This window comes from Nipponia nippon, unplaced genomic scaffold, assembly GCF_047370975.1.
Source record: "Nipponia nippon isolate SJK-2023a ecotype South Korea unplaced genomic scaffold, ASM4737097v1 scaffold_11, whole genome shotgun sequence".
NCBI lineage: Eukaryota > Metazoa > Chordata > Aves > Pelecaniformes > Threskiornithidae > Nipponia > Nipponia nippon.
The window spans coordinates 12,055,636-12,081,070 of record NW_028262302.1 but is presented as its reverse complement, the minus strand read 5'-3'; the positions used below and the strand labels follow the sequence as shown (position 1 = coordinate 12,081,070).

The 25,435-nt window shown below is 40.6% G+C and overlaps 1 protein-coding gene across 2 annotated transcripts in view; it reads right to left on the bottom strand.

The window, feature by feature from the left end:
• Window positions 1–8,634: 8,634 nt before the first annotated feature.
• SPATA7 (spermatogenesis associated 7) overlaps window positions 8,635–25,435 on the bottom strand; it is a 42,810-nt gene continuing 26,009 nt past the window's right edge. For both annotated transcript variants that reach the window (XM_087747024.1, XM_087747025.1), the window contains exons 6-12: window positions 16,499–16,977; window positions 15,333–15,399; window positions 13,622–13,692; window positions 12,599–12,652; window positions 11,114–11,191; window positions 9,641–9,698; window positions 8,635–9,302 (exon numbers count right to left, since the gene is read on the bottom strand). In XM_087747024.1, coding sequence (XP_087603150.1) covers window positions 8,811–9,302; window positions 9,641–9,698; window positions 11,114–11,191; window positions 12,599–12,652; window positions 13,622–13,692; window positions 15,333–15,399; window positions 16,499–16,977 — 1,299 coding nt within the window. In that variant the 3' untranslated portion in view covers window positions 8,635–8,810. The remainder of the gene's footprint in view (window positions 9,303–9,640; window positions 9,699–11,113; window positions 11,192–12,598; window positions 12,653–13,621; window positions 13,693–15,332; window positions 15,400–16,498; window positions 16,978–25,435) is intronic.

Below are 25,435 nucleotides of genomic sequence, written 5' to 3'. Positions count from 1 at the left end.
CTAAGTAGGATATGGGTGAGCCTGGGACTGTTTTACCACAAAACTTCTTTATCTTTCAGAGGTGCACAGGGTTGAAGACATGTTGTAACGTTTGACTTCATGGCATTCTTTGGGAGCTTTTCTGAAGCGAGGACTTCAGGGCACATGCGTGTTCTTGGGCTGTCCACTTGCAAAACGGCACAACATAGATGTGGGAGCTAGAAGGGGTAGAGCTTAGAAAAATTCTATCCCATTTCTGATCAATCACCACATCTCTCAAACTGATCTGCATGACAATCTTTCAGAGAGACACCTAAGTTTAAACCAAACATTTACCATCCCCAACATACCAAACCAGTATTATTTGCTGCCCTACTTATTCTATGGATTTAAGATATCTATCTGCTGTAATAAACAAAACAACCAGAAAAGACTTGGAGGGCTTGCAGATGAGGTTCAGATTATTCTTATTATTGTTAGCCATTTCTAAAATGACAATCATGTGCTTTACGTAAATTTAGAAGGACATAAAATCCTTCCACGAACAGACCCCAAATTATCATACCCAGAGGTGAACGAAGAATTTTCACTGGTGTTAAGTACCTATGAAGAAAGCCCCTGTCAAGCCTGGCTAATACTGATAATCAGTGATTTGAAGGAACTGCATACTTTGTGTGTGCATGTGTGTATCTGATTTCTTCTGTCTGCATGCTGTGCTATTCATGACTGATTGAAGCTGAAAATGTCTTTCCATTGACAAAATCTTTAGCAAAAGGCTTCAGGAAATTAGAAGATGGTCTGGTTTTAGTTTGATAATCTGGAAGATATTTTAGCAGATTTATCAAGGTTTATTGAGTTTCCTGCACCAGAGCAGTATAGAAATAAATACATTTGTTCTGAAGTGACTGTCTCCAAGCCTCGAGAAATAGCAAGAAGTGCTCACTCTGTGTTTCAAAAATTTGAGTTGTCTCCTTAAGACCAGGAGCTGTAGGTCTCCATCACTTTAAATTCCATCAGTCACCAAATGTTTACTTCTCTCCCTGAATTAGGAGAAACAATTTAATTTGAAACTATAAATCTTAGGGAACAGTACTGCCTCAATTTTCCTGTTTAAGCCATCCTTTCAGTGACACACTAAAAATACGACATTATTTTTATTTCCTGATTCTTGTGGTCCTGAAAGCTATCTTGCAGAGGTAGGCTGGCTATGATAATCAGTAAATCTCCAATAATTTTCTTTGGAGGTGACTTCTGGCCTGTAAAAGATAAGTATATAGACAAGAATGAAGGCTCTCAAAACTCGGGGTTTGATTCAGTTCCTGACAGCAGCTCCAGAAAGATTAAGGAGAAAATCACATGCAACACAATGGCTCAGCCAGTCTGAGACAGCTGGCCTGCTGATCCCACTTGTTACGGTGACATATCCCCTGGGATGCTGGGCCCAAGGACTTGTTCCTTCCAGGGTGCTGGTAGGTGAGTCTGTCTTCCTCTGTCCTGGTGGATGGCTCGCTCAGCCTTACCTGAAAATGATCCCTACCGCTTTCTGTAGATGCACTCTGGCTCTTGCTAGAGTGCGTGGGTTCCTGTAGCAGTGCCCTGTCCAAACGAGGACATCTGTTTTCTCCTTCTGTACGGAGAGGGGAAACACTGCGTTATGTTAGTAGTCAGGATCAAAATGTAATTAGGAAAGAAGAGGAAAGTGCAATTGTTCACCAAAAATAGAAACAAACTTAGATGGTTGATGAAGGATTTGTCTTCTTCCCAAGTTCCTCTTAGGTTTTAAAGGGCAGAAGGAGCTATTCCACAGCCACCTCAATCAGAAGAACAATAGGAAACCAAACGACAGGTACAGGATGCAGTAGCTTTAATGCACTGTGAAAAACACAGTCTACCTAAAATAAGGAGCATTGCTGAGTGTATGCACTCCCTGCAGTCAGAGCAAAATTTATCCTTAGTGCCATGGTGTTAGTTAGGAGGGCTGCCAAGGTGAGTTTAGCACTTTCAGTGCATTTACGCCATCAAGCTGGAAATGAATTGCTCCATTTGAGCCTGTTTTCAGGACAAAAGGTCAGCCTTATCCCTCTGCACAATGCTGGTATTTAAATAATGACAAATAAGCAGAACTGAGGCTAATTTACATTCTCTGTTGAAAGAAACTGGAAATACTGCACTAATGCTGCAGGCTGAATTGTCGCGATACCTGTGAAGCTGACTTTGGCCGTGAGCTGGCCTGTCCCCTTGCTCACCTGGCTTTGTAACCGGAGCATGCCAGAGGCTGCAGCATGGGTGCTTCACGGCAGGGCTGGGCTCTCACCTGGCAGTTGCTTCTTTGGGTAAAGCGATGGACAACAAAGAGCTGGTTGTGGAGACGTGCCCAAGAACCCCTTGTGGAGATCTGATTGCACCATGAAGTGAACGGAACAGAGGACTTGATGATCTTAAGGGTCTTTTCCAACCTTAATGATTCTATGATTCTAAGCAGTTCAGATATTGAGGAACAGCCATGGAAGAAACACATGCTATGGAAAGCTACAGTGAAGGCCTTTGAAAGACTTGCGTTTAAGCTGAAGGCCCCTGTGTGAGGCTTAAGACTCTCATGGTGGGAGGGGAGGAGGCATCATGCAAGCTTGTTTCTGGGGAAAGGGAAACCAGGATGAGAGCTGGAGGAGCTCTTCTATCTTTCTCTCACAATCCACTGTTATCTGAGATGGTTGTGCCCAGCATTTGGGAAGCCTCATAGCCAGCTCCCAAACCTATGCTATCTGTATCATCTCTGGTCTTGCTTGTGTCAAATGTCGGGAAAAAGCAGGGTGCCAAATGCTTCTGAGCTGAATTTCTGGTTGGAGAGGCTACACCTCTGAGGTCCTGCGAGGAATTCTCGGGCTGACAGGAGAGCTGATGGCCTTTGACACGTTGCTTCACTTCTTATTTGGCATGTGAGCATGCTTGTGAGTGAGAGAAACAGATAGCTGGGAAGAGCTGGGGTCACCTCATAGTTCTGTTACTCATCTTCTGGAATCGGGCTCTGGCTGCTGCGAGATGTAAGGCATGCTGTAGCCCTCGCGCAGATACTGTAAGGGGAGTCCTGCGGGCTTGCTGAATTCTTGGCATAACTGCAGAGAGCTCTGCACCTCGTGCTACAGATCACGCTGCCTGTCCTCTATGAAAATGGGACAGCATAGCTCTGTGGCCTGCCAGGCGGAGGCTGTGTTCGAGTTTCTCTCTCTCAAGTTTCATATGCCTCCCTACTCCATTTGTGTAGCCTTTACTTGCCCTTCTCAAGGTCTAACTTCATTCCCCCGATGCGGTAGGGCTGGAAGGATTGCAGAGCAGACTGTGTGTGCCGAAGCCTGTGAGCTACAGGAGCAGCGAGGGCGCAGCAGCAGCCCGTGCCCATGCCCGTGCACAGTGGGGATGGGTGTTCGGCGCCTCCGGCATTCTTCCAGCCTGAAATGTGGTGCTGGGTTGAGCGCCCACACCTATTGCAGGCCAGTCTCATAGTTTAAAAGATGAATGCAAACGTAACTTTTGTGTGGTGCCACCTGGGTGTCAGGCACACCTCCTGCCCTTTGCTGTCTGCTGAAATTAGCTTAGTGGGTGAGCTAAAAGGATCAGTCCCGCTAGGAGGCCTGAAGAGAGAGAGCCCAGCTGCTCTGGAGGCTCTCTACAGAGAACAGAAAGTCCCGTGCACAGTAGACACTGCATTCTTAATTTGGGTTCCCTTCACTTGAATTAACTCTTCTTGTTGCTGCTCATGGACTGCCTGACATCCTGGAGCCCTCCTGAGGTTGCCTTTAAGGTGGCTGAGATGGAGATGAGCTACGGGTGCTCTGCAGCTCAACTGATGATTTGTCATGCCAGTGATAACTGCTGATTCTTCTTTCCCTTCCCAGCGATGCTTTATCCCTGCGACATGCTCAGCTTCCGCTGGCCCACGACCCGCTACAGGCTTTGAAACTGGATCCCTTGACTGGTTGTGACCCATGCTGGTGCAACGGCTGGTGCGGCAGATTAATTTACCACTCACCTGTTTGCGTATCACTTGCTTTGCTACTTGGAATAGAAAGTGAAGATGGTTGTTTCTGAATGAAGCAGATTTCCCTATTGATAAAGGGAACAGGAAGACTGGACTGCTTGTGAGTATCTGGTTCGGTTGTTTTGGAGAGTGAGAAACTGGTTTTATTAAAATCACTGGTTGCTGTTCTGTTCCTTGTCATCTGTGTACACACCAGGTGTCAGCTCCTGAGAACAACAGGTTAAGTGCCAGGGAAGTGCCAGAGGGAAAGGTTTGGTGGCTCTGGAGACATCACGCAGCTGCAGTGCCTGGGTGCACTTGCTCCTGCCTTGGGTGGTCAAAAACTGAAGTGGGGCGCTGGAGTTTCCCATAGCTCCCTAAAGTACACCCTGAGTTACAATTTTGTGTTTTTTCCCTTTGTCATTAATTTTTAGGTCTCAAATACTCAAATACACTCCACATAGAGTGGAAAAATGAGGGAGCTCTAAAATATGTTTGGAGACAAGTTAACAAGTGGCATCTAAATTTCTACTCTGCACCCGTGTTCTACCTGATAATAGGTCTCACCATTTTTTAAAAGATGGAATAAATAACAATTTCCCTTTCCTCTTTCCTTTCTTCCTACATACCCTTTAACATTCGTTTTCCATTGCTCTTTCTCCGTCCCGCCGGCTGTGGGCTGGGACCGCTGCTGCCTTTCCCTGGTGCTCAGGCAGAGGAACAGCAGCCGTGCACTCAAGGGTGCTGGGGGCGTCTCGGTGGTTAGAAGCTGTGCTGTCGCTGCACTGAAACAGCCTGCATTAGGTGCTACGAATGAAACTCCTGGACCTAATTTTTATTTATGCTGATGCGCCAGTACTCTTGTTCATACTCCTTGCACAGATCATTGCTGAGGAAAATGTAGCCCTTCTTTCCCCACTGCCTGATGGAGCCATTTGTCCTTGAATTATGAAACGTTATCAGCTGAGCTGCGTTTTTCTACAACTACTCTTGCACAGCTATAAATGATGTAAAAATGTACAGAAATGCAGAGAAAAAGGACCCCAGAGTCATTCTGCAGCTAAGCCTAAATGAAAAATGTGTAGGTGTCAGACACAGGGTCGATCAGGGATAAAATGAGAGCTTGGGTTTTGCTTGCAGGTTTTTGTTTTCTGGTCAGCCCTAAGACATCTAAGCACCTTTTTCTTTCATCACATTAATCTTTACTTCAGATGACCAAAAGCCCCACTTTGCTTTGTAAATAAACAGAATCCTACCTTTGAAAACAAGAGCAGTGATGACAAAACTGTAGGCTTTAAAGATAAGAGACCGGTTTGTTACAGAGTGAAGTAACAATAGCGAGATCTTGTCCAGTTGAAGTAAATATTGATGTCGTTATGCATGTGCTCATCACCCACATAAATCGGGGCAGAAATAAGTCTTTACATTGCAGATCACAGCTGCCGGCTGCTCCTACGTTTGTTACTTCTGAAGCATTCAGATTTGCAATGGTGTCATGACTACCTTGTTCTGCTATTGCTTGTGCCAAGAACTGAGTATATCACCAAGTAAAGGGTGAGGAGACCGAAAAAAAAACCAAACCAACACTCAGAAAAAAAATGAAGCATGCACTATTGATTAACTTTATCAGTGATGTGGGTCAGGCTTGCATATCAAGCTGTATAAACAACTTATGTTTGAAGCACCACCTTAAAGTAAATGTGAATAAAAGGGAGAAAGTTTTAAGCCCTGGATAGCCTGAATTTGCTTTTGGATCTGTAGATAAATTGATTTTTATACAGATAACATTTACCTAGAATGTTTTTTCCCTACTATCTGGTGGGAGTGGCTGTACAACGAGAAACCAGTTCCTTGGACTGGGCTGACTGCTCCAGCTGCTACGATACTGGAGTGCGCGATCTGCTGGTTCTTTACCAGAGATTTCACTCTGGATCCAAAAAATGTTCACAGTTATGGTTTAGGTAGACAGATGCTTTCTTCGTGAAAGGTCTGTTTTAATGAATTTATTTACTCTTTTAAGTCTCTTCTACCCAGAAAAAAAATGTCATTGATGTTCAGACTGCTCATTGCCAGGATATATGGTCAAGGAACTGGTTTTGTTTATTTTTGTTCTACTCACACTACAGGAAATGAGTGCGTCATTATTTGCACCTTTCTGTGAGGTGATGTCATGGCCGCTTTCAGTGCTGTGGTGTTCAGTTTTTTCATTATTTGTGGAATTTAAATGTGAAATTCTTATTAATCTTTAATCAGACTCATGTTGACCACAAGCCAAAGTTTGCCGAGTGATCTTTTTTATGATGTGCAAGTTATACAGTGTAGTGAGAGGCAGGGAAAAAAACCTGAATTCCAGTATTGACCAAGATTGGAGAACTCAGAAGGGAGGCCCCAAGAGTGGGTGAACTCCTGGCTGAGAAGCAAAGAGGCTTTATACTTGGATATGTCTAACCAGTTTTCTAACCAGTCCCTCTGTTAAAATCGTTCACACAGTAGAAGCGATAGTTCCCTAGGTGCATCCTGCCCTTCAGCTCTGTGGGGTAAGGAATAGAGGGAGTTTCCTTGGGGATGGGAGAAGGGCTTTGATCACTTGGGATCGAGCCCAAACCACCCCTGCGCTGTACTGACTCAGCCCTGTGGCTGTGTCTTTTCAACAAGACAAGCTCTGCTGGAGGGATGCAAAATCCTCGCGTTATCTTACCTACTGTTCAGTGAGCCAGAGCGCTCAAGCTGCAGGCCAGATTTACAAGCCAGCCAGCTGAGCGCGGCAGATGAAAGGCTAGCGCCCATCTGCACAGCCGCACGTACGTGGCTAAAATAAACCCTAGCCTGCTGTCATTGTCAACAAGCGTAATTTATTATTGTGGCCAAGGCAGCCAGGAAAGTGCCTTTTGCTTTTTTGGGGAATTATGTTCTGCACTGCCATGCTGATGACTGTGCCAGAAATGTTGCCGTTGTTTGATTGACTTTCTCTGGAGTTTTTTGGAGATTTCTCCCCCCTGCCCCCCCCAGGTTTATGCCTCACAAGTGAAGCAGTGGTCTATGCCTCTTGGAGCTACTTATAGCTGCAATTGGTCATCTAGCTTACAGAATCAATAGTCTTTGGTAGACACTCATGAGCCGCAGGGGAGGCAGGTGGTAGCAGTTGTATGTATGAACTGTAACCACTCGGGTTTGTCCTTGGAGGAAGCAGATAAATACCAACCCTAAGAGGTATTTGGGGACAGGCTTTATCTGGTTCCTAAGGCTTCTTGTAATTCCTCACCTACAGCAAGACAATGTAACTTCCCCACGTTTCCTCAGAACCCGTTGAGCTCATCCTGCAGTAACGTGAATGCCAGGTAATAGATGTACTCTGGTGAGACAAAGAAATTTGGGCTGATTTTGTGCAATGCATGCACTAACTTCAATTTAAACTTCAATCATAACATAGACCACCTTTTCTCCATTTGCTGTACAAGATGCCTGATGTGTCTTCTACTAGACATTCCTACTAATGAATCAGTACCCAGCTCAATCTTTTTTCAAAACCAAAGCTTGATGCAGAATGCTATGCCAAGGTTGTCATTAATGCATGAAATCGAACCATTTATTTTTGTGTTGTGCAGCTTGAAAATTGTTGCAGTCTTCACTTTCCAGAAATACCAGTTGAGTCATGGACAACTAGGATTAAACAGCTCAAGAGCTGCCATATGCAGTAGCTAGAGAGAAATGTCCTTTTCAAGTGATAAAGCTGACAGGAGGTTAGGGAAAAACCGAGAGCAGCTAATACTGCAAAATGGCTCCTTGTACCTGTTGGTACAAGGAATATGACAATTATGTTCATGGTCAGACCAACCAGTGAAGGAAACCTAAGCCTTGCAACTTAGCATAAGAAGGCCTGTGTACAAAGGGAAGAACATTCTTCTTGACAGAAACCTACTGGTAAGACAAGCGAGTGGGGGAAGACAACAACAAAGCCAAGATTCATGCTGGCCTCCCTAGCAGAAAGCTTTCTAATCTACATTTGAAATGTGACTGATGCTGGCTGGCTGCCAGGGGTACAGCCTAACAGGGCAGGAATCTCTTGAGCACCTCAGCCGTGCGAAGGGGCCTTTGGCAGCACCACTGACTATAGTACAGACTGGAACTGTGAGACGCCAACACATCGCTCACCTGGGGCAGTACAATGAAGGAATGATTGTCCACCAGCACCAAAAGAAATTCTTATGTTCGGAAAGTTGCCTGTCCACACTCATTCCTTATTTCACCCTAGGTAATGCAAGGAGGAGGTATGTTTCTTATGTTTTACAGTTACTGTAATAGGAAAAAAGTTGATTACAAGAACTTTGTGTTCAAACAATGCCCTCTTCCAGGATGGACAAACAGTTTCCTCTCTGCTCTGTAGGTATGTACATTACCCTGTTTTGATGTGGATAAGCTGAATTCTTGCAGACTACAAAATCTTGGCTCTTTATAGCAGGACTGCAACTGCACTAGCAATGAATTTATTTATTATAAATAAAAAACAATAAATATTTCATAACTTACAGCTTTCTAAAAATATACATCTAATTTTAATAATCTCAAAAGTTAGTTCTGAGCTATACAATTATAGACAAAATATACAAATTTTTTGTATAACTGACACTTTACCCTTTAGAGTCTACATTAATACAGAAATTAATGCCCAATTAACAATATCCTGCTAGAGAGATTTTAGCAGTATTTAAACAGAAATAAACTGAAAATAAACCAAATAACTTACTACTGTTTAACAAATGGCAGTTCCCCACAGAACTAGCCCTATCCCTATTTAACAGCTAAGTTTTGGCTACTATTATGAATAGTAATGTGAGATCTGAAGGGCTTCTGCAAAGCTTTCCTCAAGATCATCAAGTTCCTTGTTGGCTTCCAAATCACTGTCACAAGTAATCAAGTTTAAAGTTGCCTCACATGGGGGTGAAGTGTCTGAGTCGTCTTCAGATTTCACACAAGAATCAGACTCTGCCCCAGCATCCATCATTTCAGCGACATCTTCTGAAAAGTCATCCTTGCTCTGGGTCTCCTTTGAACTTTCCCTGCATACTGGTGATTCACATTTGTTTGGTTCCTTTAAGGATAAGTTCATGGTCCTAAAGAATTCTTCACTTTTTGTAGCTTTTCTTTGTCTCTGACTTTTACTGGTAAACTCAAGGTCTTCCATTGCATCAAACTCCTGCAGATCCAGCGAGTCCAAGACTTCCCAGCTTGCGTGGATTTGCTCCGCACCGCTGCCCGGGCTGCAGCTGAGGTCTGCTTTCAGAACATCCAACAAGTGGCGCATTTTGTTCTAGGGGGTGAAGGAAGAAAGGGGTGACGCTTCTCCAGCCCCACGGCTCCTATCTGCCCAGAACTCAGGCCTTAATTCTGACATAAGGAAAGGGAGGCTGCTTGCAATCAAGTGACTAAATTAGACAGCAAGCATCACCAAACTGTGGTGACTATTGTCCCTTTTTTGTGCCTGTGACACCTGACCTACTGTGATCCATGAGTCTGCAAATCTCATTTACGGAGAGGGATGCTCCCCACTGAGCATTCTGGTCACCTTTACCCACAAATATACCAGTGCATTTCCACATCACTGAAGTCATACGCAGAGAGGGAGAATATTACAGGGGCAGTACCTACCTCATCCAAACGGTTCTTATTTTCTTGTATATGACACTCGAACAGTTGTTCCAGAACTCTACAAATGAAAAATTAAATGATTTCACAGGAAGAAAACCAACTTTTAACAGATCTACATACATTAATGACCTTAGTTTTTTTATTTTCATTTCTTAGCTGAACGGGACCACTAAGACTGTTTCAATTAGGCTCTGGCACAAAGAGGGCTACCTGGCATCGGTATCCCACTGGACAGGGGCTCAGCAGGCAGAACCAGCTTTGGGCAGCGGACGATAATCATGGGGTGATTTGTAGCACAGCTCTGGGTGTGTTTGGCCTGTTGATTCTATGCGGGGGGAGAAACCAACAATCCAGTGGTGGTTCTGCTGGCCCGCTCAAGTATCCAAAATCTCTCAGGTGCACCATAGTGGCCGATATACACAAGTGTAAAGAAAGGGAAGGAATAAAATCCAGCTTCAGAAAAAAAATCCAGAAAAACCTCCTCGGTCCATTGCTTAAACAGGATGAGAAAACATTTCAGCACAGAGGAAGTGTTCTGTGACAGCTAAGGTAAACAGTCACTGGAACAAATTTCCGGAAGGTCAAGCGAATTTAATCTAGCTTACATGAGAAATTATCAAAAAAAAAAAAAGAAATTAGTGCAAGAAGGGTTTTAAGGGAAGACAACATTACTGTAAAAAAGAACCAGAGGGAGACTGCTTTTGAAATTTCTCAAAGATTAATTTTTTGATTTAGTGTATTTAACATTATTACTGATAGCCTTGACATGAGGAAAAAAAATGAGAGTGCACAGAGTAGCAAAACAGCTGGGAACATTATCAATCCAGAGGAAGATCAGAATATTACGCTGAAATTAGACTGCCTTGAAAATGGAATTACAAAAATGGGTTAAAATTCTGAGAGTTCTTTAACAGAACTGAGAATTCTGTAACAGAAATAACTGCTTTGGAAAAGAATTTGGGAGTACTACTTAAAAACATGAATTGTATCATAACTTATTGTTTAATTACTGAAAAAAAATCTGATTTAGCAGCTGGTGAACCCTTATCTGAAACAGTATGTAATCCTGACAACCCATGTTGAAGACTGAATTCATATTGGAACAGGAACAAGACAGAAGGGAGACGGAGGATCTGTTGTGTGAGAGATCAGTAACTTGGTTTATTTAGCAAAACAGACGTTGCAGAGTAAAATGATTTCTTCTTAGCATTACTCCCCCTAGGGTTCCAGGTCAGTTTCTAACAGGCTTTACCTCATGATTGCAGATCAAAGTATATGACCCACAGGTCTTCCCTAGTTCCCCTTTCTTACATAAAGCAAAAAAGAAAAGGAAACAAAACAAAAGCAAGGGGTAACTGTGTATCTATATATTCTTAAAGGCAAAGAAATGATTACTAAACACTACTTCCCCTTCTTACAGAGTCCATGTGTTTCTGACACAGCATTACAAATTTGAAAGCAACCGTAACCTACCTGTTAGAAAATAGCCCAAGGCTAAGAATTTCATTTGTTACATCTTCAATAAAAGCTAAATATAAAAGCTCTTCTTCTCTGCAGGGAGAATAGAAAACCCACCGTTAAAATGTTTTAAAATAGAGACACATATTACACAATGCAGTAGGTCCAATCACCTTTATGGGAAATGCCATTAGGAAGATTGCATAGTTCTTGGTACCAGCTGCTATGTTTCAAAAGGGTAATTCTATCAGGACAAACTAAGCCTTTCATTCAATTTGAATAGTAATATAAAATCCTGTGTAAAATATCAGACTGTTAGAAAGGTCACTATGGTGCTTCGTGTTTATGCTAACTTTCTGTTGTGGTATAAATTAGCACAGAGATCCCGAGTGAGGAAATCGGCAGATCTTGGAAAGCGTTCAGAACCTGTTTTGCACTCAAGAAGAAAGGGGCGCCAACTGGGAAGAAAGTGTAAAATTGCAGTCTGACGCTCTGAGTAAAGGCTTCCAAAGGAGCTCCTAGAGAATCTGACTGCAGCTGAAAATTGGTAGTCATCAGTGGAAGTTCAGAAAAACCTAAGTGCTTATTTGACAGCCTCCATTCCTTTCAAACAACAACTCTTTGATGTACAAAATCCTTGTTAGTGTGCAATGTGGCTTTCACCTCTTTGATCAAATGTCTCTCTATTTTAATACCTCTTAAAGCCTTGTTGATGCCAATTGCTCTAAATGAGAGACTCTCCAAAAGTTTGGAGTTCTGTTTGGAAAACCACAAGAAAGAAAATCCCCAAAGAAAAGATTTCGGTGCTGTTTCTCTTTCATAGCATCTTTGTAAATATCCCAAAGTATCCAATCAAGCTCTATTGAATCATCCTCCAGTCTTAATAAACAGAAAATAAAAAATGAGATACATCTTGCATGACTTTCACGATGCAAAATTTGTCATCCAGCCTGGAGAATGTCATTTTGGTTCCCTTTATAGTCAAGGAAGAGATCTATAGCTGATTTTTGATACTTATATTACATACTTAAAGTTAGGCAAGAACAAGCCTGTCCTAAAGCACAAAGAATTAAATGACTTCCCCAAGGTCACATGATAAAGCATTGTCAGTGTTTCTGAATATAACTCAAACCTTTTCTAATTCTCATCAAATTTCAGAGCAGAAATGTGTAAGAATGCCCTTCAGCTTGATATTTTATTTTGCCAACATTTGCTTCAGAGATTACAGACCAAAAAAGAATGGGAAACATTTAAAGTACAGCCACTGGACAAGAAGAGAGGTCTATCTTTCTTCCAAAGTTATAATGAATTTTCTTCATTTTTAGATTCACATGGAAATTTTAAGTATTATATAACAATTCATAGTCATGTCAATTCTACTGTAAATTGTGCGCAACAGTTTATTCTGAGTCCTCATTTACTGTTTCAAGTTCATCAGTTTTGAGGAAGTTTCTAGTCTAATGTCGCAAACTAGCAGAAAAATGGTTTAAGCGTACTTACTCAGACTCAATAGTCCTCCTTGCTGAAGACTGCTGAGAATACAGCGATGTCTCTCTAATCAGAAAACCAGAGGGTAAGAAAGAGAGCAACATTTTAAAATTCTTTGTGCTACCTTGCATCTTACTTCCTTCTAGGGCCATCCTGTGCCATTATCCCATTTCCTCTTGGAAAAAAAGACCACCAGAACACCCCCAAACCCTGCTCCAGTAGCAAAATCCACTGCTTACATTGAAGCCTGAAAGCCTATGGTTCAACAGTATTATAACACCTCACTAGATGCAGTGCTCTAATACCTCAGAAGACCTCTGTGTTGCTTCAGATGCTATACAGACCTCCGCTATCCATAAGAGTGCTTTTTTTACTCAGAGTGAAATTTTTTCCCTCAGGTAAAAATGCCTTTGTATGAAAAGGCCAGAGAGCAAATCAGCAAGTCATGAATGATACCTAGGTCAGCAATGAGGAGAATCAGCTGGGAGCCCTTGGGTTCTGGCCTGATTTCCAACACTGTTCATGTATTGTAGACAATATTCTGAATCTCAGTGTTACATTTTCAGAAAAAGATGTGGGAAATGCCTCTGGTCTGCAATTCTCGCAGATCATAGATTCAAAAGGCCGGATGTCTGGAGACCCTTTTTCCTGAAAGGAAATACCAACTGGAATACCAATCCACTATTTAGTTGTAGTACTGTGTAAGAAATATGTACTCTATAAGCTCAGATGTATGCTTGGATGTACAAAACAGGTGTATTAACATGCCATCGCTCTCACTCCTGACAAAAATACTCATATATTTCAGATCTTGTTTTCTTTCTTAATTGGCTTCCCAGTGGAACTTTATCATAAGAAAATAATGAATTTTGAAGTTGGGAAAGGCCATTGATCTAAAAAACCCAACCAAACAAAAGTCCTGTGAGAAGAGACTTATAAAGAGAAATGGTAGCGAAGGCTTATGGCCTAAGGAGCAGCTGTATAGAAAGCAAGGAGGAATGCTTCAACTGTTCCTTCCTGCTGTAAATCAGGTACCTTAGGAAGGAGTATGGAAAAGCAGCTGTTCCTCTCTCAGGCTCATCCGCAGTATATCTTCTATCGTCAGCCTACAACACAGAGATAAAATCTTTATTATCAGTGCAAATACACAGCAGATTTTACCATTAAAATGAACGTAATAACTATCTGTGATTAAGCAGCCCTACAAATTTTGTGTCTTTTCTGAGAAACTTTGGGTAAACTGAGACATACAGCAGCAAAGGGTCATCAGCTTTGACATCCAAAATTTTAGTCAGGGGTAACAGGAGATGTGGAACATTTCTCCCCTGACAAGTATGTCAAAGACAAATTCTCTAAAAGCCAGAGGGGGTTGATGTCACCAACAGGAGTAATATTTGGCATGCAAAACAAGGAACCAGCACTCTAAATCACATCCCTCGGGCTGCTTGCACAAAACTGATGGAAAGTCAGTTGCTGACTACCTGCATTTTAAATGATAATACTCTGAAAGGGCCACCGTAAAGCTACATGACTTACTGCTGTCACTTTTACAACAGCCAAAGAAAAAGTCAGATATGACAGTTTTGAAATGAAATCAGAAGTTCTTCATGGAACTGGAGTGAAGCCTTCTGAATAATCATTTAACCTTGTCTTAATGAGGTCTGCTGCAGATGCAGATCAGTTCAGGTGGTCTCTCTTCTATTTCTGGTAAAGCTATAAATACATATTCTCTCTCAGCCCTCTCCTCCAATGAATAAAGCATAATTTTTTGCCTTATTAAGCTAGAGACAGGAAGAGTCTGACCCTGTAGCCTTTATTCAGGAAGAAAGCCCACAGTTATTCAAGTACTTCTCTTATGTTTGACAGGGCTGTTTGTTTAAGGACTTGTCTATATAGTGGCTACAAGACAAAGCACCAAGTAAGAACCTAACTTCTGATCAAACTCTTCCATCCAAATATTAGTACAAATTAAGACAAAATAACTTCAGATTTGAAGTCTTAAGAAATATTTCAGGTCTTTTGCCTGCTTCCCTCTGCCTCCCAAAGATGCTGCTATTCCATTTCATCTTTAAAATTTAGGAATCTTAACCCACCACACACTAAGGCAATTTCTGAAAGACCAAGTAACTGAAAAACTAAGTTCAACTGTCACAAACACTTAGCAATTCAAATCAAAATGATGGATGCAAACATTTCTGTGACTATGACAAAAAATACTAGGAGCTGGCAGAATCTAAAGTGGTGTGATTTTTCATTACAGCATTCCAGATACATTCAGCAAGACAGAAAGCAAACAGTATCAAGGAAAACTTCACCACCCACTGGTTTGGGTGCTTCCTCACAGGAAGAGCCTCCTTGATTCCAATTCTTCTGTTGAGGGCTTTCTGGAATATGTTATCCAATGTAAAAATGAAGAAAAAAAATCCTTGAAAAAGAGGTACCTTCTTCTGCTGAAAAATAATGTACTAATTATTTATGGCCTTAACAGATATTGAAATGATAGTGTGCACTTGTAAAAACTGTTGGAAAAAAAAATTAAAATTTTGTAATATCCTCAGATCTCTACACATGCCTTCACTCGTTCTTCTGAAACTCTCTCTCCTCTACAGAACTAATTCATCTCACGACAATAAAGAAAATGAAACTTAAATCAGTTGTATATTGCTGTGTCAGAGATGAAGTATATACTCCAAAATGATGGTGAAGGGTGTGGTAAGAGTACCTGGATGACTAATAGATGTATTACCTTCAATGTGATCTTCTCCTGTTCAGTTGTAACTTTTCTCTCAGATGCTTTGTCTGCAGATGGAAAGCTACAAAATTTAGAGATGTATTAGATTTCCAAGGCTACTTGCAAAATATGCAGGATAAGAATACCAGTGCCACTGCAGAAATTTCCCATCAATCTGAACGGGACCTAGTACTAAAATGTCTCAGACAGTTTAGAAAATTTTTGCCAGACTTCCATTCACATAACAAAGCTAAGTTATAGTTCATTTTGAAGGATGACAACAGTCATACATAGGTGATCCAAATCCATTATTTGGCTGCATATTTACAGGGGACAGCTAAGTTATCCAAAATAATTGTTCAGAATTGAGTATGGAGATGATCCTATACATTAGAAGTGCACCAGGAAAATATATGACCCAGAGCCAGAAAATCAGTAGTTGCAATATGGAGCTGAAGCTATCCTGATTCCAGTCTTATGAAATTCCTACTCTGTTCTAGGACAAAACCAGAGTTAGACATGCAGTCACTGAGGACACAAAAGAGAAGATTTATCTTTATGAGGTAGTATCAGTAAAAACCAAAACTAAATCAAAACTGTTTAATTTGCTACGGAGTTCAATGCAAGAGAAAGACATTAATTTTGTGTAAAATATTTCATATAGGATACATCTGAAAGCATTTAAATTAAAATGATAAAAAGACAATGAAGAGCTGCATTCAAGAGTTACAAAAAAGGATCTTTGCATGATGTATTAATTAACAAATTGGAAAATATGAGACTAGGGGCAACAGTGGGGACCTATCTGCATGCTTATAGTGGTTAATTCTTTAGAAGACAGAAAGCACAACTATACACCAGAGAGAGCAAAGAAAAGAGAGGGGGAACAACTATCCCCAGCAGATGCGAGATCCCACAGTTTGGATTTAGTGGCACTTTGTATCCAATTTGTATAGGTGAAACCAGTTGCTCCAGAGAGAAGGCAACAAAATATGCCAGTGAAAAAACAGAAAATCACATTCTCTTCTAGCTTTTCCTAAGGCATATCTAGAATAATTTCAGAATAATTATTCTGGTTTTATACAAATGTAAATGAGAGCAAAACATGTTGCTTTTATGAAGACACTGTTATGATAACATCTAAATTCCACAGTTTCAAAACGAAGTTTTAATCTCTGTACCTGATCACATCAGTCTGTGTTTGGGCTTCCACATGCTGCTTGCAGTGATTTGTCCTTTTCCTTCGAGCAGGAGTGTAATACCTGTACTCTGACAGGAAAGATTTAGCATCTGATATTAAGGTGCGTGGAGTAAAAGGTTTTTGGCTATCAGTAAAGAATTCAGAGTGCCTGACTAGAAGATCCCCACTGCGTACTTTGGAGTTGCTTCCTTGATACCTCTGGGAATGACTACTGCTCACAAAACTATCAGTGGAGCAACTGCATGAAAGTCCAGGGTGTTTTCTTGGTGTACTTAATGTACCGACACTTGAGTTTGAGTTAGATGCGTTAGACGTATTCCGAGAATCTTTTTTGGCATGTTTTACTGGACTGCAGCGAACCAAGCCACGCTGGCCGTAAGGAGACAGCGCTCTTGATAGGTACGGTGTCTGCCGAGCACAGGGGAAGAGACCGTCTTTGTCTTTGGCTTCCAAGAAACTCTAGAAAAAAAGAAAACAAGATTTGATTGCTTTGCAAGTTACCAGCTTTGCTCAAGTTGGTACTCCCAGCTATTATTGTTACCAACTTGGAGGTATTTTCCATGTAAAAACTTTTCATTTTTGTGAAATCAAACTGTTTTGGAGCAGCCCCAGTGCTAGCAGATTTTAAAACATTGGTGTTTTGTTACAGAATATTGATGGCTACATCAAACCAAGAGTTTTAATCATTTTAGTCCAAAGGCTCAATACATTTTTAAAAGTCAAGGAATCTTTGCACTGAGGCAAATTATTTTATCTGGGTATGCTCTGTTCATGCCACCTGGGCAAGGTAAGGTAGACATTATCCGTAATAATCCTACCGGCCAGTTCATAGTACATATTCTCTTCAAGTGTGGAGTTGTTGCCTCTCTCTCCAAATCCTATTAGCTTCAAAGCATATCATACTTCGGCTATCTTTATAAGATGTATGTTCTGCAAGGGGCACCGCTCACTGATTCAACTTAGACCAACATCGAAAATACTGTAATGTGGTTTAAGACAGAATAAGAAAACTATAACTGTTTATTCCATGTGTGACCCTTTTCTTCCCGTAGGTGGGAGACGCACATCTTTGGTAGGGCTGTACAAACACAGGATGTTACCTTGTGTAATGACATCCTGCTCCGTGAGAAATGTCCTGATTGCTAGGATAATACAATCATAATATCCTCCAGCAGGCACAGTCAACTTTCTACCCTGTTCTCCCTTGGGTTTCTCAACCCAGCAGGCACATAGGCAGCTATGAAACTTTCCCTCTAACACTACAGAAAGCCAACAGTGCAAGCCGTCAGCTAACTACAGTTAAACAGGACAGATACCAACATGCTGAGTTTATGAATAGATATACTCGATTTCAGGTGATGGTAGAGAAATGGTATTACTGCTCCTGCTTCTTAACTGTTCAACACATTAGAGTTTAAAAATGTACTTCAGTTCTCAGAAGCAAACTCATATTCAATGTCACTTTAAAAGGATACAGTTAAAAGGCTACTAGTTAGACAACAAACTAATAGAGACAAATCAGTAGTACATGGTGGTATGGCTAAGGGAAGATGTGGGCAGTGTCTGGTTCAGACTAAAATTATGGTCAGCTAACTGACTCCTCACCAGAAGAAGCACAATGTAAGTCTATTTTATATGCAGGTTGAAGTCCAGGTGTCAACTTTAGTTAGTAAAAACGCTTAACTGCAGTTTTCAGTAACCATCTATTTTGTATAGAATCTAGCCAAACAAATCTCATTGATGTGGAGGACACTCAAAACAAAATGGGAAACCTTACAGCAAAAGCTTACCTATGCATCTCTTCTTTTTCTCTTTGAGATCTGTAAGGTTATTTTAAAGTCTTGAGTAAGTTAAAAAGTTAGTGAAGTACTGCAGCAAATATTAAGAGTAGTTAATAAGGAGGACGCCAAGTACACCAGAGACTAGTGATGACCAGCAACATAAATCTGTCCTATGGAAGGTGATAGGGAATTTTCCAACACATTTGAGTTTAGAAGGGCTCAGTCTTATCAGAAACATCATTTTAATGCCAGGGATAAGAAAACAGTTGATAACCTAAAATCAAAATTTGAAAACTAAGTCTGTCATTGAGAAAGGTTAACGAATGAATGATTTTGAAAGACCACGCTATTTTTCCTGCTTTCTGGAAAAAAAAAAAACAACCAAACTTAATGCTTAAAAATTCAACATTATTCCTGAAATGTATTATGACACTCTGGCAAAGACAAGTAAAACAGGAACAGAACTAAACCTAAGTGACACCTTAAGCTTTTTTTTTTTATCAAATGAGAAAGAACAATTCAATAGAAATTTTATTTCTGTGAGAGAGAATTTTGAAAAATTTGCAACTTCAAAGCATAAATACCTGGACAGGGTATGTGCACTCATAAACGTACTTTTCAACGTGTCTGAAAAGTTAGGAAGCATCTTAGCAAGACAGCTGTTGTATATTCTTTTCCTGCCTAGGATACAGCCACCCACTGAATATTCTGTCAGCCAGGGAAAAGCATGTACAACATTTTGCAGTCTCCAAGGACAGCCAGATTGCAGAATTAGACAATTAAACCAGAAGCCTAACAGCAAACAAAATTTTGTATAAATGAACTTATAAATGAACTCAAATCCAGTTGGCGGCTGGTCAGGAGTGGTGTTCCCCAGGGCTCAGTATTGGGGCCGGTCCTGTTCAACACCTTCATTGATGATCTGGATGAGGGGATCGAGTGCACCCTCAGTAAGTTTGCAGATGACACCAAGTTGGCCAGGAGTGTTGATCTCCTGGAGGGTAGGAAGGCCCTACAGAGGGATCTGGACAGGCTGGATTGATGGGCCAAGGCCAATTGTATGAGATTCAACAAGGCTCAGTGCCGGGTCCTGCACTTGGGTCACAACAACCCCATGCAACACTACAGTCTTGGGGAAGAGTGGCTGGAGAGCTGCCCAGTGGAAAAGGACCTGGGGATGTTGGTTGACAGCCGCCTGGAACATGAGCCAGCAGTGTGCCCAGGTGGCCAAGAGGGCCAATGGCATCCTGGCTTGCATCAGGAATAGTGTGGCCAGCAGGACTAGGGAGGTGATAGTGCCCCTGTACTCGGCACTGCTGAGGCTGCAGCTCAAGTACTGTGTTCCGTTTTGGGCCCCTCACTACAAGAAGGACATTGAGGTGCTGGAGCGTGTCCAGAGAAGGGCAACGAAGCTGGTGAAGGGTCTACAGCACAAGTCTGATGAGGAGCAGCTGAGAGAGCTGGGGCTGTTTAGCCTGGAGAAGAGGAGGCTGAGGGGAGACCTCATTGCTCTCTACAACTACCTGAAAGGAGGTTGTAGCGAGGTGGGGGTCAGTCTCTTCTCCCAAGTAACAAGTGATAGGATGAGAGGAAACGGCCTCAAGCTGCGCCAGGGAAGTTTAGGTTGGATATTCGGAAAAATTTCTTCACCAAGAGGGTTGTCAAGCACTGGAACAGGCTGCCCAGGGAAGAGGTTGAGTCTCCATCCCTGGAGGTATTTAAAAGACAGGTAGACGTGGTGCTTGAGGACATGGTTTAGTGGTGGACTTGGCAGTGCTGGGTTAACGGGTGGACTCGATGATCTTAAGGGTCTTTTCCAACCTTAATGATTCTATGATTTCATCCACATGCCTAACTATTTCTCCAATTCAAGTTCTGTTAGACACAGCTGTATGATGGAGAAGAGATGACTCACATTGTGTGTGCTCAGACTACCTAGCAGCACAACTTTCAGAGACAGTGCTTGCACCTAGGTCCTGCAACAGTGAGGGAGACAAGCTGAGGACAGCGTTATTCTGGAAAATCTCATTGCCGTACCATGCGATCAGTATAATAAAAGGCAAAATAACAGCTAAAATAAAACGACATCTGAGAAAACCCAATTCAAAACCAACAGCTAACAAACTCAAATTAATTCAGTTTTAACTAACTAGCCAGGCTTTTAAAAATAATTATTTTACTTTCCTTACACTCAGGCAGTTCATATATCTCAACATCAACAGCAACTAAGTGCTGCAAGATTTAAGAGAATGTATACAAGTAGAGGTGTTTCCTAAGAAGAAAATTAAATTTCTAAGGCCAATTAAGGACCAGATTTTTAACAAACCTAAAGTTTAGGTTCAGATAGGCTAACACAGAGATTAACTTGATGTACCTCCACCATCTGAACAAAGAACAGGAAGGTAAGGAGAGATCTGTACCATCGGCCATAAAGCTCTGCAGTGAAAAAAGGGAGAAAGGGAAGTTGATTTCCGTATGTGTTCCATTCATCTCTACTATGCTTCTATCAAACAAGTAAAAATTATTAAGTAGAAGCATTACATTACTGAAGTCACTGAAGGAATAGCTCCCTATAGAAAGCCTGAGAAAGAGTGGATCCAGTATGATATAACTTAAACATATGCTGTGATATGCATTTATTTATGACATACAACCCCAACTGCCAGTTGAGAAGACTCACAGATTCACCCAGCAGCCCACCCTGATCTTATAATTAATCCATGTGGAAATTTTGAGAGACTAACACTGCAGCATGGATTCAGTGGATTTCCAGTGGTGCTTCATTGCCTGAGCACAAATAAACCTGGAGAAAATCCTCAAGAACACTTCACTTTTTGAAAATAATCAGATGATTAAGATGTGGATTGAAGGTTGGATGTGTGATTTTCCCCACCAGTAAGTGACCATGGCCTGAATGCCAACAAAAGTGGCAAAATCAACTGTAAAAGAAAGTACCTGTGGGAATTCTGCAAGATAATCAATACTTCTTGTGAGACTTTTGAAGTCTCCTACTGGGGGAGGTAGGGAGGAGAAAAAACCAACCAACCAAACTTGGAAATCCTTATACATTTGTTGAAAATTCATGACACTGTAATCTACTAATACATAGTATAGGATAGCAATATATTACTTGTAAGCTAGTAATATATAGTATAGTACATTAACCTATGTAATGCATCGTATAGCTTGTAAATATACACAGATTTTCTATTCTATCATTCAAATCCTAAAAAAGGTGTTCTTAAAAGTTCTAAGCAATGACTCTTACTGTATAAATGCTGCATTTTCTCATAACACTGCTACTGTTATTGCTTTGAATCTACACTATTCCATTTTTTCCCTTTCAAAACTACTTAATATTTCAAATTAAAACTCAAGATGATCAATATACATTTTGTAGCATGTAGTAAATGCTATTTAGACGAATATTAAAAAATGCAGATAGTTTACCATCAATGTCACACATCACACCACTGGCATACCATATATTTCCTTCACAACAATTCCACACAATTGTCTCCATCAGTAAGACCTATCTGTGCTATTCCAGTACCCCAAAATGTCCATAGTTGCTGATGCCTAATGCAAAGAGGTTTGTTTTTTTTTTTAGTTAGCTGAGCCAAAATAAGCCCTTCTTGATGGTGTCTCATGTGAGGCAACTTTATTTTACTACTACAGCATAATTAAATGCTGAACTGCTAACATGCAGTAACAATGCCAAACAAACGCCTGTGTTAGCAAGCAGTATAACAAGGCTTACCAGTGTGATTGTTTGCATATAAAGTACTTGCAGTGGTAGCTCAGCACCATAGAGAACAGATAAGACTGGAAAGTTTCAGAATCCACCTATATAGATGTTTTGAAAAGCTAATTCCATACCCTTCAGTATGTATTATAAACAGCTTAATTTTTCTTGTGTACTTTTTACTCTCGGTAATTAAAACAGTTCATTGAGCTGCAATATAAACCAGATTGTAGAAGCATTTGTGAACATATCATGACTGGTGCCCTGCAATATACAAAATAACAATAAAAAAAAGATAGTAAGTGATATTAGCCAATTATACAACTATACTACACGAAAACCACACGTTCTATTCCTTGGAAGCAGTTAAGCTGATCCTAAAACAAGACAAAGGTACAGAGCAAACGTGGCAATATCCTAAATTTAAGCATTCCTTATTTATGAGGAAGCTTAGGGCAGTTCTTTTCTTCTCCTCCTCAAACGTACCATAAGTAGAACAGACCACATAGCTACAGTAGTGACTAGACAGAACTGCAAACCCAAGCCGTATTTGTGTCAGTCTTGAGATGTACTTGTTCAAGTACTGAGAAAGAAGAATGTGTTTTGAAGCCCTTATCCCGCGGTAAACCTTTACTGCCCAAACAGGTAGGCAGTTCAGCCTTCGGATACGCAAAGAAACAATATCAGGAACAAGGAACTATGTTGGTGACTTCAAAAAGATTTTAGGGAGTGTCAGAGAATGCTGTTTGTCTGCAATTTGTCACCAAGCTTTCAGAAAATTATTTGTATGCCTGTGTTAGTATAGGCAAGTTAACTGTAAGCAAATATGTTCATTTTCTTCTCTAACTTCTATCTATAAAAACATCAGATGTTTAGCTGGGGCAAAAAAAAAGACAAAAACATGCGGGCAAATATGCAGTAATACACTGATTGAAAGATACTTAGCTCTGTTCTTCAGATACAATTAAAAAAAAAATTATTCCATGGAAGTATCATAGCTTTGGACATTAGCACTACCAAGAACTATAACTAATGTAATTTGGAGTCAAGAATCTTGACACCTATCCTGCTTACCAATATATGTTCCTATTCTATTGATTCAATCAACTGTAATTTGTTTTGAAAGACACAAATTTACTCAATGATACATTTCAGCAATAACACCCCCCTTAAAAAGGTTTAATAAATTACATATTTATGCTTCAATTTTGTTAGTCACAAAACTGGGGTAAATGCAGTATTACTTGCAGGAAGCTTGTATAGAGAGGACCCCTGAATCTTCACAGACTCTGTGGAAGAGAAAATTCAGTAAAAATAGATGAAAGCATACTGCTGTCATCTGATGGGCAAGAGAAGTGGCACAGAGAAAGAATCCCGATTTCTCTCCAAGTTACTTTTACTTTCTAAAAGAAGTTTAGTTTCTCAACTCAAAAGCCACTGAGACATCAGCTGCCTTATAAAAAAAACAAACTTTGAAAAGAAAGCTCATTAAATCTATTTTCACATAAATGGTCCAAAGGCACCTCTCACTGAGGTCACTGAAGTTACAACAAGATGAATTTCAAGTCTTGAAATTAACTTGTTCTTGTACGAAAAGGTCTTCTAATGGAATAGTTCATCTACTACCATAAAATGAGATCAGAGAGACACTTTATGAACAGCACTGTCAAGATCCAGAAGCCGCAATTTTGTAATAAATGAGCGTCCGAATCTTTTAACTTGAGACAGCTCCATTTATAAGCCACTTTAATATTGCTGTAAGTGGGCTGAGCGCCTGCTCGCCGCTGCCTGGAGAGAGCCAAGGTCTCCTGGAGTAAGCGACAAGCTGCCTTTACAGTTGCTGTGCTCATAACCCCCTTGCAGGTCATCTGTTCATTTCATTACACACTTCGATAATTAGTTAAGAACTGAGAAAGCAAGAGAGAAAATTCACACAAATATGTGAACAAATAAGACCTGTATGAATAGAATCAGTTTGCATACTGGCATCAGTAATAACCATTTTTCTTATTCAAAACTATGTTCCTGTTACATTCTTTCTTTGTGTGTGTGTGTGTGTGGTATTCAATTGTATAATGTGGTATGTTCCTACTTTCATCAAATACTGTGATGTTATTAATAAGGGGTATTACTGAATGTGCATATGGAAATGTATTAATTCAAACAACCAGCATGAGAGGTGATTGTCACTCTGAAGCCTGAAAGGAAATCTGTACTGAACGTTCCTGATGAAAACATCTTTCTTTGATGCTCAGAAGGTTCTTCTGCTTTCTTAGGTCACTTACATCTCTCATTCTGACATAACTAATTCAAGCACAGTACATCTTCAGACTGTTAATATCGTAACAGTATAATAAATCTTTAAATATAAAGCATTTGAGTAGGTAATTCACATAGCCACATGTGTGCTGCATACAAAATTACAAGAGGGATTAGAAACAGTTAACGGTGTTTCCTAATCTATATTTCATACGCACAAGCAGATGGTCATAACTGCCATTCTTAAGAAATCAAAGAAGGGTCAAAAAACAGGCTGAAAGGGATCTTGAAATGTCAAGGCAATGGCAACCACCCTTCAAATGGTTAAAAGAGAAAATTTACCCTCCTTTGGAGCAGCCTTCCTCCAACTGACTTTTGGCATGGATTAATTTCTGTAAAAAATTTCGTTAGCAGCTAGAAGTGCCTATTAATAGGATTATCTGAACATGGGATATGAAATACCAAGTCTTGCTCAAATCAGAGATTTTACTCATGGCCAGCTCAATTCAGGTTTTCTTGCTTCAGAGAGAAGCCATATTGAGCTTCATGCAGTTTGACCTGCTGAATCACTCAGATGAATGTTTAAAAACCCAAATCAGCTTTGTACAGAAAAATAAAAATTAAGCATCTAGGGCTTTCACTAGGATATAGCTTTCCATCCCCAGCAGCAGTTGGAAAGATTACATGGTAGTGGCATACTATGCACAGATGTCATGGTATTTTCCAGACTGTGTCGAACAGTCTTTTCTATTGTGAGAAAACTTAGAGTAATTCATTAAAGAAGGAGTATACATAAGTCATTTGCTGACAGACAAATGAGCGGATACCCACAAATGTGCTGCTTATCCATCCTCAAGCTTTTCAATCTAAATAAGTCTCTAAATACTCGCTTAAAAATTACATATTCACAAAGGCACACAAACACAAAGTTAGCAGCCCTTTCAGCATCCATATCTATAGTTTATCATCCTATTTTGATTAACGTTCACACGTGGTGTCAACCATCATTATTACATCACATAGAAAGAGAGGAGCAGAAGAGCAGTACAGCTGTCCCCAGGACATCTTATGCTTTCCCTGCCCCTCTACTTGACTGTGAGAGAGAAGCTACTGTCCTTGAAGTATTTCAGCA